At 33.4% G+C, this 20,102-nt stretch overlaps 1 protein-coding gene across 2 annotated transcripts in view; it reads left to right on the top strand.

The window, feature by feature from the left end:
- LOC143069296 (centrosomal protein CCDC61-like) overlaps positions 1–14,076 on the top strand; it is a 44,244-nt gene extending 30,168 nt beyond the window's left edge. For both annotated transcript variants that reach the window (XM_076243858.1, XM_076243859.1), the window contains 3 exons: positions 1,363–1,403; positions 4,341–4,426; positions 13,386–14,076. In XM_076243858.1, coding sequence (XP_076099973.1) covers positions 1,363–1,403; positions 4,341–4,426; positions 13,386–13,483 — 225 coding nt within the window. In that variant the 3' untranslated portion in view covers positions 13,484–14,076. The remainder of the gene's footprint in view (positions 1–1,362; positions 1,404–4,340; positions 4,427–13,385) is intronic.
- Positions 14,077–20,102: the final 6,026 nt, after the last annotated feature.

The raw sequence follows: 20,102 nt of genomic DNA, 5'->3' as shown, positions 1-20,102 counted from the left end.
TTTGCTATTAATCAGCAAAATTAATGAAAGAGTGAACAAGCTTTTTTTTGTCATCCTTATTTTGAGTAATAGGTTGGGTTAGGTTGCAAATAATGGGTTCCTTGCAAGGCTTTATGTGTCTGTCATACAACTTTCATCTAACCTAGATCTAGACCATGGAAGGATTATAAGGTGTACATGTCAGTCTGACAGGTTTGTAATGAAAATGACCTCATTTTCACAGTCTATTGGTACATGTTAAGGAATGTATTTTGATCTATTTTTCTTATGCTATAAGCAATTAGTAACCTGTGTTTGTTGTATGGAATGGTTTTAAGAGGTGATTGTCTGTATGAATGGTATCTTTTTCCTTGATCTTATTTTTATGGTTCATTGGTCAATGCAATGTTTCAGTAGTTAGGTCCTTAGATACTATAAGCAATAGGTCAACTATATTTGGTGTACAGGTGTACATGTTTGCCTTGCTTGATTTAACTCACCTTGACTTCATTTTCATGGATCATTTGTGCCGTTTAGTTTTGTGTGATACTTGAAGTTACACTGTCTTAAGGAATATCAACATAAAATTATCATGGTTAGTAAAGCAGGTGAGTCATTTCAGTATGTGCACTCCCAAATTTTTTATTCAGGAAAAATCTGTTGTGACTTTGGTAATCAATGAACTTTCAGGGACTTTTTTTCTGGATATGTTTTATGATAACACTTTTTCTTATATTCAAACTACCTTTAGTTGTCATTATGATCTCTTTTTAGCTCACCTGGCCCGAAGGGCCAATTGAGCTTTTCTCATCACTTGGTGTCCGTCATCTGTTGTCCGTCGTCGTCGTTAACTTTTTACATTTTGAACTTCTTCTAGAGAACCACTGAATGGATTGGAACCAAACATAGCATGAATGTTCCTTATGAGTAGCTGACCAAGTGTTGTTACTTTGTAGCCGATCCATTATCCAAGATGGCCAGCGGGGGACTTAGTTTAACATAGGACCCTATGGGAAATGCATACAAAAGTCTTCTTCTAAAGAACCACTTAATGGAATGAAACCAAAAATAGCATGAATGTTCCTTATGTGCTGACCAAGTGTTGGAACTTAGTAGCCGAACCATCATCCAAGATGGCTGCCAGCGGGGGAAATACATACAAATATCTCCTATTAGAAAACCACAGAATGGAATGCAATATAAAACCAAATTTTATCTTTTTTTTTATATAATTTCAAAAACCGAAGTAGAGTCAGGTGAGCGATACAGGCTCTTGAGAGCCTCTAGTTGTTAGTTATGATTAATGTATGATTTAGTCTAATTTATACAAGGTGGGGAAGTGTATATTAATGGTATGCAACTTTTTGTTTATTTATTTTACAGCCACAGAAAACAGTTAACAGGACAAAGAATAGTGTTAAAGAATATCCTTATTTTAAATATGTTTTGGTCAATTAATAGAGGGGGTGCAGGGTTCTCGCTAAGACGTGTATACACGTCCTGGGCGCATGGAAATCGAGCTAGACGCGTCATTTTTGAAACCCGTGAGTCCCTAGGACGTGTCCTCGTTGTATCCCCTGAGTCCCAAACATATCGTTTTGCATATTCCCACATTGTTTTGACAGGAAACTATACCGGAAGTTGACATTTTTATGATATGCGCAGATCAATATTTTTGTTGAATGATACATATTTTTTTTAAATCAAACGTATCTCATACTAAAATATTGTAATTCTATTAAAAATGATCAATAAATATGTTAAAGTTACCGATTTTGTAATTTTACGAGTATTTGAAAAGCTTGAATATTTCCACGTATTGAGCATCACGTCCTTATCAATTAAAACATAGAAAGTAAAATATTTCTGTGAACTTGAAACGATATGATATAATATTTCATAAAAGATGCTTTACGTATAAAATATGTCATAAAACAGCGTAGATTTAAAAAAATATGGATGAAAATAATTTTACTTGTCTTCGAATGATTTAACAATTTTCTTGTATTGTGCATGCTGAACATCGCAATCGTACAACTTTAGGTAAACACTTTTTGAAAATCCGTTTAGAACATGATTAAAAAATAATTACTATTAAGCCAAGATCATTATGTTGAACAGTGTTCACTTAATATTTGCTTGCTTTTATTAATTATTATGATAATTATCATGATTCAAACATCAACTTTCATACAATTTAAATTTCTTATAAATACTGGCTTGACAACAAAATGATATCAGTATCACAAAACCTGTCCTTCTTTAAAAGAAACCTGATGACATTGAATCATCAGTTCCAAGTAAAATACCAAGAGTCACTGACCCACTACACCAAGAATTGATAGATATAGAAAGAGCTTCAGAAACAACGTCAGTCACTACACCAACTAAGCCAAAGAAAGAGAGAAAATGGTAGTCTATCTGGGAGACAGAATTCAAATGGTTACGCAAACTCACATGCATTTTTATGCCCCACCTACGATAGTAGAGGGGCATTATGTTTTCTGGTCTGTGCCTCCGTTCGTCCGTCCGTTCATCCGTCCGTTTGTCTGTGCGTCCGTTCGTTTGTCCGTCCGTCTGTTCGTTTCAGGTTAAAGTTTTTGGTCAAGGTAGTTTTTGAAGAAGTTGAAGTCTAATCAACTTGAAACTTAGTACACATGTTCCCTATGATTTGATCTTTCTAATTTTAATTCCAAATTAAAGTTTTGACCCCAATTTCACGGTCCACTGAACATAGAAAATGATAGTGCAAGTGGGGCATCCGTGTACTTGGGACACATTCTTGTTAGTTTTATTTCTTCATATTTTATCATATTGAGACAAAAAAAATATATGCATCCTGGACTCATCAAAATCTACTGGGACTCACCATTTCAAAAAGTGATGAGTCCCAGGACTCACCATGAAAAATTCCTAGTGAGAACCCTGGGGGGCAATAGGGGGTCCGTTAACATGTTAACAACACCTCGATTTTGGCAAAAACAGTTAACAAAAAATGAAAAAATGCTGATAACAGTTAATAAACAGGGTTATTTTTGTGTATTTTGTATGATGATATAATTGTATTGATGATGAATAAATATGTTTAAACTAACAAACAGGGTTGAAAACAGTTAACAGCTTAAATTGATCTCAGATAACAGTTAACAACACCTTGAAAAGGGCCATAACAGGTTTAACACGTTTTGCTTCTGCCCTTCAGATTTATTGCATGGATCCTTAGAAAAAATCACCAACAAAATCTTGTCAAGGTTGACACTCTAGTTTTAAGTTTTAAAAACATACACATAGATCAAAATAGATAATTCAATTTCAAGGTTGTTTTTTTTTCTCTCAATTTTGAAGGGCCAGTCATAAATAGCTGGAAGTTTCTTGCATGTACTTTTTTTCACAAATATTGCAACTAGATATGATACAATGTAAGCAAACTTGTAACACAAGCTCTAGGGGACTTTTTAAAATCGAGCTGAAGAAGTGTTAGCCCTGAGATAATTATGGCCTAATTAGTAATGAATTACCAATCGTTGAGACAACACACCCACCCACAGTGACACCCTCTCCAATAATGTCCCCCCCCCCCGCCCGCAAGAAGATTACTCGAATTCATAATATACAAGACAATTACATTTATCATGAACCTATCAAAAGCACATTAATTTTGTATCTTACTGAGTTATGAAATATTTTAAGTAAAAGTAGGACCTGGAATTTAGGTTGTGGACCTTTCAGTTTGGAGAGTCAAAGATCCTGGACCTTCCAGTACCAAATGTTAATTTGAACCCCTGCACTGTTAGTGATATCCAAGACAGAATATTTTTTGTTTCTAAAGATCTCAAAACTAAAGAATTTGTTTACAACAATGAAGATATTTTAAGTATTTGAATAGGTTTTAAACCAGAGAATCAACTTAAAATAAATATTTTCCAGTGAATCACCAAGAAATCCGATGTAGACTCGTCAAATTTGATTATTTTTTATTGTCAATTAATTGTTAACCATTTAACTTAATAACTGTATAAGCTTTGTAAAATCCATCGAAATTACCAAAAGGGATCAAAATGAGTATAACAACAGAAAAAATACTATTTAAATACTATAAAAAATAAAGTAAAAGTCGACTGAGCATTCATATCAGACACTGATGGGTAACAGTCTCTGAAATTTAATCGTTTTCTCCAAAATTTGTGTTTTCTGAAGAGAAAAGATTGTTTCAAAGACAAATTAAGTACTAAACACTACACTTATACGTCAAATCATAAATATTTCTGACTATGTATGGTTTCAGTTGAGTTGTGGCTCAATGAATAGCCCATCCTTTAGTAGTACATGTATATATATAGATATTTTTCTTAACTATACACTCCATTATCAAGTACACCAGACAATGATTTCAGAACAAAACGAAAAAGAAGTGTCAAGAACAAAGAGAACTATGTAGACAGTGCAGGTATATATTTCCATAATCTATAAGACAGATTATTTCTAAATGTATTAAAGATAGAGGATATAATGATAAACAAAACCCCTGTTTTAGTACATTGTATAAACATATTTTGGCAGTATTATGTCAACTGTTGAATGACTGATATATAAATCTCATTGTATTACATAAATTTGATTCCTTGAATAACAGTGTCAAATTTTCAGGATGTATACAGTAAACAAATCTGTTCTTAAAATTTCATTGGAAAAACATTTGCAAATCAAAAGACATTTAGTTTAAAGACTTGAGTGAACCTATTTTCAGGTTGTCTGCATACTGCATATGGATATTTTACAATATAAACATGCAGACAACTAAGATAATTGATTTTTAAGGTTATGCATATTTTGCATGATAGACACAATTGTTTTCTTTATGTCATCAGCAAACCAGAAGACAACTTGATTGATTAGTTTGGGTCAAACTTATCAATGTTGGTTCATTCTTGCAGAATCAATTTGCACCAATTACGGTTTTGAAAAGTCAATTGCGCCACGCTTCGAATGATATCAATTGTGCCACATTTACATGTTCATTTTTTACCCATAGCATATACATGTAACATGCACTATAAATAACATATCAACTTTTGATTTAACTCTACACTCTTTAAAATTGAGAAACATCACCAAGAAATAGACTTTTAAGTTACTGAATAGTTTTTATACGACCGCAAAAATTGAAAATTTTTTGGTCGTATATTGGTTTGACGTTGGCGTCGTCGTCTGCGTCGTCGTCCGAATACTTTTAGTTTTCGCACTCTAACTTTAGTAAAAGTGAATAGAAATCTATGAAATTTTAGCACAAGGTTTATGACCACAAAAGGAAGGTTTGGATTGATTTTGGGAGTTTTGGTCCCAACATTTTAGGAATTAGGGGCCAAAAAGGGCCCAAATTAGCATTTTCTTTGTTTTCCCACTATAACTTTAGTTTAGGTGAATAGAAATCTATGAAATTTTGACACAAGGTTTAAGACCACAAAAGGAAGGTTGGGATTGATTTTGGGAGTTTTAGTTCAAACAGTTAAGGAATTAGGGGCCAAAAAAGGGCCCAAATAAGCATTATTCTTGGTTTTCGCACAATAACTTTAGTATAGGTACATAGAAATCAATAAAATTTCAACACAAGGTTTATGACCATAAAAGGAAGGTTGGGATTAATTTTGGGAGTTAAGGTCTGAACAGTTTAGGAATTAGGGACCAAAAAGGGGCCCAAGTAAGCATTATTCTTGGTTTTCGCACCATAACTTTAGTATAAGTCAATAGAAATCTATGAAATTTAAACACAAGGTTTATGACCACTAAAGGAAGGTTTGGGTTTGATTTTTGGAGTTTTGGTCCCAACAGTTTAGGAATAAGGGGCCCAAAGGGTCCAAAATTGAACTATGTTTGATTTCATCAAAAATTGAATAATTGGGGTGCCGAATCTAACTGTGTATGTAGATTCTTAATTTTTGGTCCCGTTTTCAAATTGGTCTACATTAAGGTCCAAAGGGTCCAAAATTAAACTTAGTTTGATTTTAACAAAAATTGAATCTGTGGGGTTCTTTGATATGCTGAATCAAAAAATGTACTTAGATTTTTGATTATTGGCCCAGTTTTCCAGTTGGTCAAAATCGGGGTCCAAAATTAAACTTTGATGGATTTCATCAAAAATTGAATAATTGGAGTTCTTTGATATGTCAAATCAAACTGTGTATGTAGATTATTAATTTTTAGTCCAGTTTTCAAATTGGTCTACATTAAAGTCCAAAGGGTTCAAAATTAAACTAAGTTTGATTGTAACAAAAATTGAATTCTTAGGCTTTTTTGATATGCTGAATCTAAACATGTACTTAGATTTTTGATTATATAGGCCCAGTTTTCAAGTTGGTTCAAATCAGGATCCAAAATTATTATATTAAGTATTGTGCAATAGCCAGAAATTTTCAATTACACAGTATTCAGCAATAGCAAGAAATCTTCAATTGCACAGTATTGTGCAATAGCAAGAAATTTTCAATTGCATAGTATTGCGCAATAGCAAATATTTTCAATTGCACAGTATTGCGCAATAGCAAGAAATATCTAATTGCACAATATTGTGCAATAGCAAGAAATTTTCAATTGATTGGAGTTACTTTCTTGTCCAGAATAGTAGTTGAATCAACTTAAATCATTGTTTTATACAATATACAATGTATATTCACTTTTACTACCAACTGATAAATTAAAACAATCTTTACCATTCAGTGATAACAAGCACCTTTTGTTACATTTTAATATTTTATGATGTATTTAAATGAGTAGTTATTGTTGCAAACTCCATTAGAAATTTGAATTGAGATCAGTTTTGAAAAAAGGGAAAGGGGGATGTGAAAAAAAATGGGGGGGGGGGGTTAAATTTTTCTCATTTCAGATTTCATAAATAAAAAGAAAATTTCTTCAAACATTTTTTTGAGAGGATTAATATTCAACAGCAAAGTGAACTGCTCAAAGGCAAAAAATAAATTTTAAGTTCATTAGACGTCCCTTATCATACCTTCTCCTTTAGAGCTGAATCCAGCTTGAATGTTGTGTACATACTTGCCCCAACTGTTCAGGGTTCAACCTCTGCGGTCTTATAAAGCTGCGCCCTGCGGAGCATCTGGTTTCACATGTAAAGATGTCTGATATCTCTTTCAAGAAAATAAAGTTTGATAGAGGAAAATATTTCATCGTCTTCAAATACACAATATTGTCAAGCATTTGGTAAGAAAATACAGAAATTAGATAAAGATGTACAGTTATGTCCAAACAAACAAACAGCAAATGGTATGTCAATAATTTATTTTGAGTGCTTCAAAATTGACGAAGGTTGGGAAAGATTTAGAAAAGAAAAAATTGGAATATTTCAATTCATGTACTGTGAAAGAAGGAAACTGCACCCATCTCAACCCCCAAAATAAGCTGATTTCACAGAATTCTTGATGACATTGGTGTAATAACAGAGGAAGATGATTACTTTATATTGTTTAAAAATAACTCGAAAACCAAAGCATTTAGAGCAAATCTGACACGGGGGTAAAATTGTTTATCAGGTCAAGATCTTTCTGCCCTGAAATTTTCAGATGAATCGGATAATTGGTTGTTAGGTTGCTGCCCCTGAATTCAGGGATCTCCAGGGCCTGTTTAACGATGGCGCCCCACCATCGTTCAAATGTCCTGCGCCATCGTCAAATAACTCGCGCCATCGTTAAATTGTCTTCCGCCATCGTAAAATTGTCTTCCGCCATCGTTAAATTGTCTTCCATCATCGTTCAAAACTTCATCGTTTTTTGTAGCCCGACACCATTTTTTTTATAAATTATAATGAGGGATATCCGGATTAAGATCGCTAATCACTTGTACCTGAGCTTGTACAGGTAGATCAACAAACCAGACAGGAGAATACTATCTGAGGATAGACGATCCATTTGTCGAATTAATCAACTAAGTTTCAGCAAATGATTATGATAATTTAGATTAAATAAATAAATTAATAATCCAGTTACAAAGAAAACAGTTTAACAAGTCGAACACGTGCTTTATTTTGATTTACGCAATCAGCATCCCCCTTTTTTAAGGAGTACAAAATAAGACACAAAACAGTTAATATTATTTCATCGCAAATAACTCGAGTACTGCTGTAACGATAATTTAAAATTACTTTAAAAGTTTAAAAGTAAAAACTTAAATATTTCCTGTAAAGAAATATCGTATCGTAATTCCGAATTCATTTCGTATATATATTACAATCAAATTGATACATCCGCGTTTCCGGTTTCTATTCAGACTCGAAAGATGCATGTTGCACAGCATCAATTTGCCAGATAAAGTCATTAAAAACCTTTTCATTTGTCAACGTTTGCTTTACAAATCTCTTTAACCTTTTACATAACCTGTACGAATCGTTTTGTTGTTGCTGCAAATCAGCCATACCGGTAATGGGTTCTGAATTTGACAGTGTCCATGAAAAATAAACTCCACATCATATGATTTTAAACCCCCATAACAATTACCAACCAGATGCTCCGCAGGGCGTAGCTTTATACGACCGCAGAGGTTGAACCCTGAACGGTTGGGGCAAGTATGGACACAACATTCAAGCTGGATTCAGCTCTAAATTTGGATTGTGATTAAATAGTTGACACAGCATAGGTTTCTGACACAGAATGAATGTGTTCTAATGAACTTAAAATTTTTGTTTTCTCTTAGAGCAATTCACTATGCTGTTGAATATTAATCCTCTCAAAAAAATTGTTTGAAGAAATTTTCTTTTTATTTATGAAATTTCAAATGAGAAAATTGAACCCAATTTTTTTAATCACATCCCCCTTTCCCTTATTCCAAAACTAATCTCAATTAAAATTTCTAATGGAGTTTGCAACAGTAACTGCTCATTTAAATACATCATAAAATATTAAGATGTAAAAAAACTGCTTGTAATTATCACTGAATGGTAAAGATTATTTTAATTTATCAGTTGGTAGTAAAAAGTGAATATACATTGTATATTGTAAATAACAAAGATTTTAGTTGATTCTGGACAAAGAAGGATAACTCCAATTAAAAAAAAATTCTTGCTATTGCACAATATTGTGCAATAAGAAATTTCTTGCCTACTATTCTGGACAAAGAAAGATAACTCTAATTAAAAAAAACCTGCTATTTCACAATATTGTGCAATTAGATATTTCTTGCCATTGTGCAATACTGTGCAATTGAAAAGACTTGCTATTGCACAATACTTAATATAATAATTTTAGATCCTGATTTGGACCAACTTGAAAACTGGGCCCATAATCAAAAATCTAAGTACATGTTTGGATTCAGCATCTCAAAGAACCCCAAGATTTCAATTTTTGTTAAAATCAAACTCAGTTTAATTTTGGACCCTTTGGACTTTAATGTAGACCAATTTGAAAACAGGACCAAAAATGAAGAATCTACATACACAGTTAGATTTGGCATATGAAAGAACCCCATTTATTCAATTTTTGATGAAATCAAACAAAGTTTAATTTTGGACCCCCATTTGGACCAACTTGAAAACTGGGCCAATAATCAAGAATCTAAGTACATTTTTAGATTCAGCATATCAAAGAACCCAACCGATTCATTTTTTGTCAAAATCAAACTAAGTTTAATTTTGGACCCTTTGGACCTTAATGTAGACCAATTTGAAAACGGGACCAAAAGTTAAGAATCTACATACACAGTTAGATTCGGCTTATCAAAGAACCCCAATTATTCAATTTTGATGAAATCAAACATAGTTCAATTTTGGACCCTTTGGGCCCCTTATTCCAAAACTTTTGGGACCAAAACTCCCAAAATCAATACCAACCTTCCTTTTATGGTCATAAACCTTGTGTTTAAATTTCATAGATTTCTATTTACTTATACTAACGTTATGGTGCGAAAACCAAGAAAAATGCTTATTTGGGTCCCTTTTTGGCCCCTAATTCCTAAACTGTTGGGACCTAAACTCCCAAAATCAATACCAACCTTCCTTTCGTAGTCATAAACATTGTGTTTAAATTTCATTGATTTCTATTTACTTAAACTAAAGTTATTGTGCGAAAACCAAGAATAATGCTTATTTGGGCCCTTTTTTGTCGAGCCTGCAACTTTTGTTGCAGAAAGCTCGACATAGGGATAGTGATCCGGCGGCGGCTACGGTGGCGGCGGATACGGCAGCGGCGGCGGTGTTAGCTAACTTCTTAAAAGCTTTATATTTTAGAAGGTGGAAGACCTGGATGCTTCATACTTTGTATATAGATGCCTCATGTTACGAAGTTTCCGTCAGTCACATGTCCAATGTCCTTGACCTCATTTTCATGGTTCAGTGACCACTTGAAAAAAAAGTTCAGATTTTTTGTAATGTTGAATTCTCTCTTATTATAAGTAATAGGATAACTATATTTGATATGTGCGTACCTTGAAAGGTCCTCATGTCTGTCAGACAGTTTTCACTTGACCTCGACCTCATTTCATGGATCAGTGAACAAGGTTAAGTTTTGGTGGTCAAGTCCATATCTCAGATACTACAAGCAATAGGGCTAGTATATTCGGTGTATGGAAGGACTGTAAGGTGTACATGTCCAACTGGCAGTTGTCATCTGACCTTGACCTCATTTTTATGGTTCAGTGGTTATAGTTAAATTTTTGTGTTTTGGTCTGTTTTTCTCATACTATATGCAATAGGTCTACTATATTTGTTGTATGGAATGATTGTAAGGTGTACCTATCTAGCGGGCAGATGTCATGTGACCTTGACCTCATTTTCATGGTTCAGTGGTCAAAGTTAAGTTTTTGAGTTTTGGTCTTTTTATCTAATACTATATGCCATAGGTCATCTATATTTGGTGTATGGAAATATTTTATGATCTTTATGTCAGTCGCGCAAGTTTTATTTGACCGTGACCTCATTTTCACGGTTCATTGCACAGTGTTAAGTTTTTGTGTTTTGGTCTATTTTTCTTAAACTATAAGTAATAAGTCAACTATATATGTTGTATAGAAGCATTGTTAGCTGTACATGTCTGCCTGGCATGGTTCATCTGACCTTGACCTCATTTTCAAGGTTCCTTGGTCTTTGTTTAGTTATCTTGGTTAATGTTAAGTTTATGTGACAGTTGTATTAAAGCTTAGCTTTATACTTAGGACTATCAACATAATATCAATGATTAGTATAGAAGGCGAGACATTTCAGCGTGTGCACTCTTGTTTGTCTTGAATATTATTATAGATAGAGATAAACTGCAAACAGCAATAATGTTCAGAAAAGTAAGATTTACAAATAAGTCAACATGACCGAAATGGTCAATTGACCCCCTAAGGAGTTATTGTCCTTTATAGTCAATTTTCAACAATTTTTATAAAATTTGTAAATTATTACTAACATTTTCCACTGAAAATACTGGGCCAAGTTCATTATAGGGATCATTTTCAAAAAATGTCGAATTTTCAGTACAGCCATGCTAAATTTTTTATTTCTAATGGAAATTTCAGTTGTAATGGTTTAAATGAAAGCTTGTCGGATTTGTGATTCAGAACATTAATAATAAACACACCTTACATCTATTTTGATAAGATTAAACTGCATTTAAGTCCGATTTTGGGGGTATTTGTGTGCGTACATTGTAAGAAAAACACATTTCAAATGATTTTTTTCCGATTTTCTGATCGCCTTGATATCTGCAAACGGGACTTTTTAAGAAAGTTAATTATAATTCTTACGAAAAATCGTAGCTTCTTTATCATTGTATGTAACAGATTATCTACAAACTAAATTCAATCAGCGTACAGGAGGTTCATGTCTATCCAGTTACCGCTACTTAAATCAGTCGTTAAATTATTCTCCCTATGAATATTGAATCAGTCAGGTGTTGATTTCAAAAATGCAAAGTAATCTTTACATTTAAAACGCCTCGTTTCTTGAACGACAGTGTAGAGAAAAGAAATTTCAAGACATTTAGTGAAAAAAATAGAGCATACTTTTTTTCATGTCTGTGCTGTTACCAACCATTTTGATTAATTACACTAACAGTATGGTTGTAAAAAGTGCAATAACGTGTTGGAAACCAAATTCACAACAGAAAACCATAATCACTTCACCAATGGGAGTAGTTATTCCACAACAGCAATCAAAAACGAAGAAATTTGTCTATCCTGTTACTATGGTTGCTATGGTTACAGTAACAGGATAGACAATTATAGACAAAAACGTCGTTAATTTTTTTATCTTAACATGTAGGTGGAAAACGAATAAAATATTTCATTGTTTGAACTCATCTTAAGGTTATAACGTCTTAATCTTCCCAATTAAGCATTTGCAGGTGCAATACTGATATCGGTAACAGGATAGACAAAAAGGTAACAGGATAGACTTTTATATAGTGATATATCAGAAACGTACGTTCCTGTTACCAACAAAATAAAGAAAAAAGTAAATTAACTTATGAGGGATTTACTTGATGTTGGGTTTATTTGAAAGGGTGAAAAAAGGCCGAACAATATAATCTATTATTTTACAGAATGAATATATATAGAAGTTTATTCTCTTGAAAACCATCTAATTGGTAACATAAAACAAGCTTAACATTTTATCTAAACCTTTTCTTAATAACCCAAAATTTCTTTTGAAAATGGTAACAGGATAGACAAAATATTGTACCACCGATCAAAAAATGTTTCAAGATATTCTTTTATGACATCATTAAGATTGCATCTTTTAATATGTTGTTCTTAAAGTACTGTTTGATTTGATTTGCTTATGTAGAGGGTTGTTTGAATAAGTAACTTTTAATAAATTTTTCAATTTCAAAATTCGACATTTTTTGAAAATGACCCATAGATAGAGATAATTGTAAGCAGCAAGAATGTTCAGTAAAGTAAGATGTACAAACACATCACCGTCACCAAAATACAATTTTGTCATGAATCCATCTGTTTCCTTTGCTTAATATTCACATAGACCAAGGTGAGCGACACAGGCTCTTTAGAGCCTCTAGTTTACATGTCTTGTTGTAATAGAAGAAATTCATACAAATTAAATAAGGTGCAGGGTATATAAAAATAAGACAGCAACCCAATGACTGGAAGGCATTTATAGCTCAACATGATGTCTTCAATACTAGTAGACAAATGTCTATGCACTACTTTGAAAATCTAAATTTCCTTAAATGTATTATAATTGTGAATACGATTATAAAGAATCAAAGACTGCCATCAACACCAAAGTTCCTATAGAACAGTAAACGTTAGGCTACTAAGAACTAAAGATTATAAGTCCCTTGTGAGGTGTCTGACTAAACTTCTAACCTATTTGTTAATCAACTATTATTTTTCCTATTCTCTAGTATGAATCTTTATGTTGATAATTCCAATGATTTTACTATCATTATTATAATGCATTGTAGGTGAAGATAGTGACTACTATAATGGATCTGCTGAGATTTCTGAAATTGATGCTAGACTTAGTAAACTTCAACAACTTATGAAAAGCAGTATAGACTGAGATAGGGATATTTATATTGTGGTTTTTAGTAGATGCTACTATAAAGACTTATTTATACAAGTACACTGAATTTCCATCTGGTCAATGTTATATTTGTGAAATCTCATCTGCTATATCTTAACAGAAAACAAATCTTCAAAACTGCCCATTACTGCTGCTATTTGTAATCAAATAAAAGACTGGTTAGTTGGAGGGTAACAACACATAATACTTCCAAATTGTAGCAATAATGTTGGAAGCTGAGCTGACTAAGTACATCTGTAAGAACCACTACATTGGCTGTTGGTAAAGAAGACATACATATTTATGCAACACTTTCATTTGATATTTATTGTTTTGTCCATACTGTAATTTGAGATTTGGGTATCACAATATTTTTCTTGTTACTGTTGACCTGTTCAGCTTGTCTTGACAAATTTTGTTAGAATATCATATGTACATGTTGTATTAATATATATAAGTTTATGAAATAACATTGATAGATTTCAATTGTGTGTGTAGATACATTTTATTTATATTATTTTAGCTGTTTTAACAATACAGATCTGCATTTACAAACATGAATTTGAAGAAATTAAATAAATTCTGACTAATTATAGTTTCTTTTATACAAATACCAATGTTAAATAAGTTTTTTGTATGTTGAACTATTATGCTAAAGCATTCAGTGGCCTCGGTGGCTGAATGGTCTAAGTAGTTTACTAGATGTCATTGTTTAAATCTTTGTTTATTTTGATCTTTCAAAGACGCCATTTTGTAAAATTTATTAGACTGGTCCGCGAAGTTACTTAATACAGCGGATATAATTCACTCAAAAATAGTAAACCAGTCAATCACATGATCCGAAGTGAAAAATAAGCGGGAATTTTGAAAAAATTATGAAAAAAGTATTGTGTTGCGCTTGCGTTGGATAGCGCTGCGGTCAGTGCAATAGAACAGCAGGAAATTGTGATAGCGGTGCTAAAACGGCCTGGGGAGAACACTGAGTTACTACTGTAATCACTAGTCAGTCAACACTGAGGTTTAAATTTGAACCCTCCTCATGCAGGTGCACTCAACTCCAATCTTAATTGACTAGGGTTGTCAGTTTTCCTATTGATGGTCTGTTGTTTACTCCAGGCTTCCTCCACCAATAAAAACTAGCCGCCATGAAATAGCCAAAAAGGGGCACTTAAAAGTGGCATCAAAACACAAAATCTCAAATAAAATCTAAAGCATTCAGTTAAAATAAGAATAAGACCCAATGGTACAGAATAAGCTTTTTAAAAGTACTGCTAATTCCAAAACTTTTTGCTTGCATTCATTATTGCACGTTTTGAAGAATGAACAGAATTGCCAGATATATTATTGCGATTCCAAGAGACTAGGTTTATATCACCAATATCTTTGATCAGTTCAAAAGGTTAGAAATAGAATGTCTTCTTTGTCTAAAACTGGGATATCAGCAACTTTTATACGACTACAAAAGTTACGTTACCAATTTCGAAAGTTATGTATCTGTCAACCTGGGGCTATCTATAGTCATGTTTCTCTTTTATAAATTGCATTTTGAGCACAAATACGGACTTAGAAAATTGAAATCAGATAAAACTCGGTTTTCTGGAGGGGTGGGCTTTCCTTCTGTGACTTACACAGGACGTTCAAAGGCCTAAAACTTGAAAAAAAATAGTGCAATCCTGCAGGCATTTACAGGTAAATACTGATCGTAATTAGGTCTTTCCACCTTTCCGTGGAAAGACCTATTGGATTTCTTCTGATTATTTTTATTATTAGGTCTTTCCACCTTTCCAAGGAAAGACCTATTGGATTTCTTCTGATTATTATAAGTTCTTTCCACCTTTCCGTGGAAAGACCTATTGCATTTCTCCTGATTATTATTAGGTCTTTCCACCTTTCCGTGGAAAGACCTATTGCATTTCTCCTGATTATTATTATTATTATTTTTTTTTTCTTCCGCCAACTTTTTTTCCTTCGCTGTTTTTTTGTTTCACAAGATGTTGCTTTATAGACATATAGTATATAATATCAAACAGTAAATACGCTTTTGAAAGTGACACCGCGTAACTAAATTCTTTTCCATGTAAGAGTTATCTCCCCGAACACTGTTTTTCTTGTTATTACTTGTCTGTCGCAACTGTATAAGAAACGGACAAATTTATTTTACCAAATTGCTTGTTATATCCTCAGGATGTTTTGATCAATTTTGACCGAAGCTATCCGGAGACTCAATATGAGAGTTATTTCCCCTTTTTAGCTCACCAAGCCCAAAGGGCCAAGTGAGCTTTTCCCATCACTTTGCGTCCGTCGTCTGTAGTCCGTTGTCGTCCGTTGTCGTTAACTTTTACAAAAATCTTCTCCTCTGAAACTACTGGGCCAAATTAAACCAAACTTGGCCACAATCATCATTGAGGTATTTAGTTTAAAAAATGTGTCCGGTGACCCGGCCAACCAACCAAGATGGCCGCCATGGCTAAAAATAGAACATAGGGGTAAAATGCAGTTTTTGGCTTATAACTCAAAAAACCAAAGCAGTTACAGCAAATCTGACATGCGGTAAAAGTGTTTATCTGTCCTGAAATTTTCAGATGAATCGGACAACCTGTTGTTGGGTAGCTGCCCATGAATTGGTAATTTTAAGGAAATTTTGCTGTTTTTGGTTATTATCTTGAATATTATTATAGATAGAGATAAACTGTAAACAGCAATAATGTTCAGCAAAGTAAGATTACAAATAAATCAGCATGACCAAAATGGTCAGTTGACCCCTGAAGGAGTTATTGCCCTTTATAGTCTATGTTTAACCATTTTTTCGTAAATCTTAGTAATCTTTTACCAAAATCTTCTTCTCTGAAACTACTGGGCCAAATTAAACTAAACTTGGCCACAATCATCATTGGGGTAACTTGTTTAAAAAATGTGTGGCGTGACCTGGCCAATCAACCAAAATGGCTGCCACGGCTAATAATAGAACATAGGGGTAAAATGCAGTTTTTGGCTTATAACTCAAAAACCGAAGCATTAAGAGAAAATCTGACATTGTTTATCAGGTCAAGATCTATCTGCCCTGATGTTTTCACATGGATCGGACAACCCGTTGTTAGGTTACTGTCCTGAATTGGTAATTTTAAGGAAATTTTGCCGTTTTTTGTTATTATCTTGATTATTATTATAGATAGACATAAACTGTATACAGCAATAACGTTCAGCAAAATAAGATCTACAAATAAGTTTTCATGACCAAAATAGTCGATTGACCCCTTAAGGAATTATTGCCCTTTATAGTTAATTTTTAACATTTTTCATAAATTTTTGTAAATTTTTAGAAAATATTTTCCACTGTAATTACTGGGCCAACCAAGTTCATTATAGATAGAGATAATTGTATCAACAAGAATGTTCAGTAAAGTAAGATCTACAAACACATCACCATCACCAAAACACAATCATGTCATGAATTTATCCGTGTCCATTGTTTAATATGCACAAGACCAAGGTGAGCGACACAGGCTCTTTAGAGCCTCTAGTTATAGTTTCCAAACAATAACTTGTGTGTAATTGTATGGATCTCTCTGAAATTGAACCAAAATTTACCATGATTTATAACAAAGGGGAGGCTGGGATTAAGTTTTGGGTTAATTGTCCCAAAAATGTAGGAATTAGGGGTAAAAAGAAGCATGTGTCTAGTTTCCAAACAATCACGACAATACGTTGTGTTTAAGTGTATGGATCTCTCTAAAATTGTACTACAAGGTTCAATTCTACAAAGGAAAACATGGGATTGAGTTTTAAGGTTTATTGCTCCAAGGGGGGGGGGGGAGTGTCAAAAAGTTAGGGGGAATTTTTTGTTTACCATTTTTTTAAGGAATTCCTTTTTTTAGCTCACCTGGCCCAAAGGGCAAAGTGAGCTTTTCTCATCACTTGGCATCCGGCGTCGTCCGTCGTCGTTAACTTTTACAAAAATCTTCTCCTCTAAAAATACTGGGCCAAATTTAACCAAACTTGGCCACAATCATCATTGGGGTATCTAGTTTAAAAAACGTGTCCGGTGACCCGGCCAACCAACCAAGATGGCCACCATGGCTAAAAATAGAACATAGGGGTAAAATGCAGTTTTTGGCTTATAACTCAAAAACCAAAGCATTTAGAGCAAATCTGACATGGGGTAAAATTGTTTCTCATGTCAAGATCTATCTGCCCCTGAAATGGTAATTTTAAGGAAATTTCGCTGTTTTTGGTTATTATCTTGAATATTATTATAGATAGAGATAAACTGTGAACAGCAATAATGTTCAGGAAAGTAAGAACTAAAAATAAGTCACTATGACCAAAATAGTCAATTGACCCCCTAAGGAGTTATTGCCCTTCATAGTCAATTTTTAACAATTTTCTTAAAATTTGAAGATTTTCAATAACATTTTCCACAGAAAGTACTGTTATAGATAGAGATAATTGTAAGCAGCAAGAATGTTTAGTGAAGTAAGATCTACAAACACATCACCATCACCAAAACACAATTTTGTCACATAATAGATAGTATTGTGCAATAGATTTGTTAGATCTTTGACCACATTAATTTTGTGAAAAAAAACACCTATATTATGTCAAAAATTTGATCACAATCCAAATTCAGACAGTATCAAGCTTGAATATTGTGACCAAATGTGCCCCAACTGTTCAGGGTTGGATCCCTTCGGTCGTATCCAGCTGCGCTTGGCGAAGCAATTTATTTTTTATTCTTTTGATAAAGTTATAATGTGGTCAAATAATGGTCAATAATTGGGGTAAGTAAGAGCATAATTTATTTGCAATCATTAGTTGTATTTAGTCCAGGCTGCTCAGAGTAATTGTTTTTGTTAAATTTTTACAACAGAACTAGACTTGCATCCCAAATAGAATATTTATGTGCAATATGAGCTAGTACAGTTCTTAATTTCACTGGTAACGAAAGGTTAGTTATAACAAAAGATGAATAGCACTGTTGAATTGGAATTGGTATTATTCTAAAATTTCAAAGTTCAAAATGGTTAAGTAATTAAAACAGAGGATGTTTGTTTATACACCCCAAATGAAAAGCACTTCAAAATCATCTCCTCCCTAGACAGAGCAGTGTTTTTGGTCTGTTATGGTGAAAGTCAATTAAATCTGCCCATGGGATCTCAAATGCTGAATCAGGGGACGATCTTGTTGCATTCAAAGTCACGTTAATACAAGTGTGAAAAGGTTGTTCTGACATACCAACACTTACACTGTACAAGATACACAGCATGTGTAGTCTTGCAATTTTAAAACATTGTAAAATACAATGTATTAAAATATGGTGTATTACGTATCAGTTGAGTGACTGTTAACAGTTTGGGTATTCAGTACTCCGTATTTGCTTACATCGCTTGTTTCCGTGTACCTTGCAAGAGCCCTCAGATAAAGTGCCTGATTTAGAGGATTAATCAGATCTCACCAGCAAGTCCCAAAGCCTTTTGGGCCTACGATAAGCCAGTACGGGTTGCTCGGGATCAATGATCTTTAAATTTACTTTTTTTTTATTTGCTGAATTATACCATGTTGTAAGATTATGAACATCAGGCCATTCTAGGTGAATTTAATGTCACATTTCAAAATTGTAAAATCTTTGACCACATTTATTAATTTGTGTCAGAAACCTATTTTAAGTCAAAAATTTTATCAAAATCCTAATTCAGACAGTATCAAGCTTGAATACTGTGTCCAAACTTGCCCCAACTGTTCAGAGTTCGACCTCTGCGGTCGTATGGTACTGTTTTACCTAACCAGACCTGAAAGGTCAAGTGAGGTTTTCTCATCACTTGGCGTCCGTTGCCCGTAAACTTTTACAAAAATCTTCTCCTCTGTAACTACTGGGGCAAATTTAACCAAACTTGGCCAGAATCATCATTGCGGTATCTAGTTTAAAAAATGTGTCTATGACCCCGCCAACTTGCCAAGATGGCCACCATGGCTAAAAATAGAACATAGGTTTAAAATGCAGTTTTTGGCTTATATCTCTGAAACTAAAGCATTTAAAGCAAATCTGACATGGGGTATAAAATTTCAGACAAATCCAACAACTGGTTGTTGGGTTGTTGCCCCTGAATTGGTAATTTTAAGGAAATTTTGCCGTTTTTTGTTATTATCTTGAATACTATTATAGATAGAGATAAACTAAACAGCAATAATGTAAGATCTGTAAATAAGTCACATGATCAAAATTGTCAGTCGACCCCTTAAGGAGTTATTGCCCTTTATAGTCAATTTTTTATAATTTTTCATAAATTTTGTAATCTTTTACAAAAATCTTCTCTGAAACTACAGGACGAAATTAAACCAAACTTGGCAACAATCATCACTAGGGTATCTTACTTAAAAAATTGTGTTATATGACCAACATGGCGGACATGGCTATAAATAGAACATAGGGGAAAATGCAGTTTTTGGCTTATAGTCAATTTTTAATAATTTTTCGTAAATTTTGTAATCTTTTACAAAAATCTTCTCCTCTGAAATTACAGAGACAAATTAACCAAACTTGACTATAATCATTAGGATATCTAGTTTAAAAATGTGTCAGATGACCCTGCCTGCCAACCAACATGGCGAACATGACTAT

This window comes from Mytilus galloprovincialis, chromosome 3 (genome assembly GCF_965363235.1).
Source record: "Mytilus galloprovincialis chromosome 3, xbMytGall1.hap1.1, whole genome shotgun sequence".
Classification (NCBI taxonomy): Eukaryota; Metazoa; Mollusca; class Bivalvia; order Mytilida; family Mytilidae; genus Mytilus; species Mytilus galloprovincialis.
This window is presented reverse-complemented; position numbering and strand designations above follow the sequence as displayed.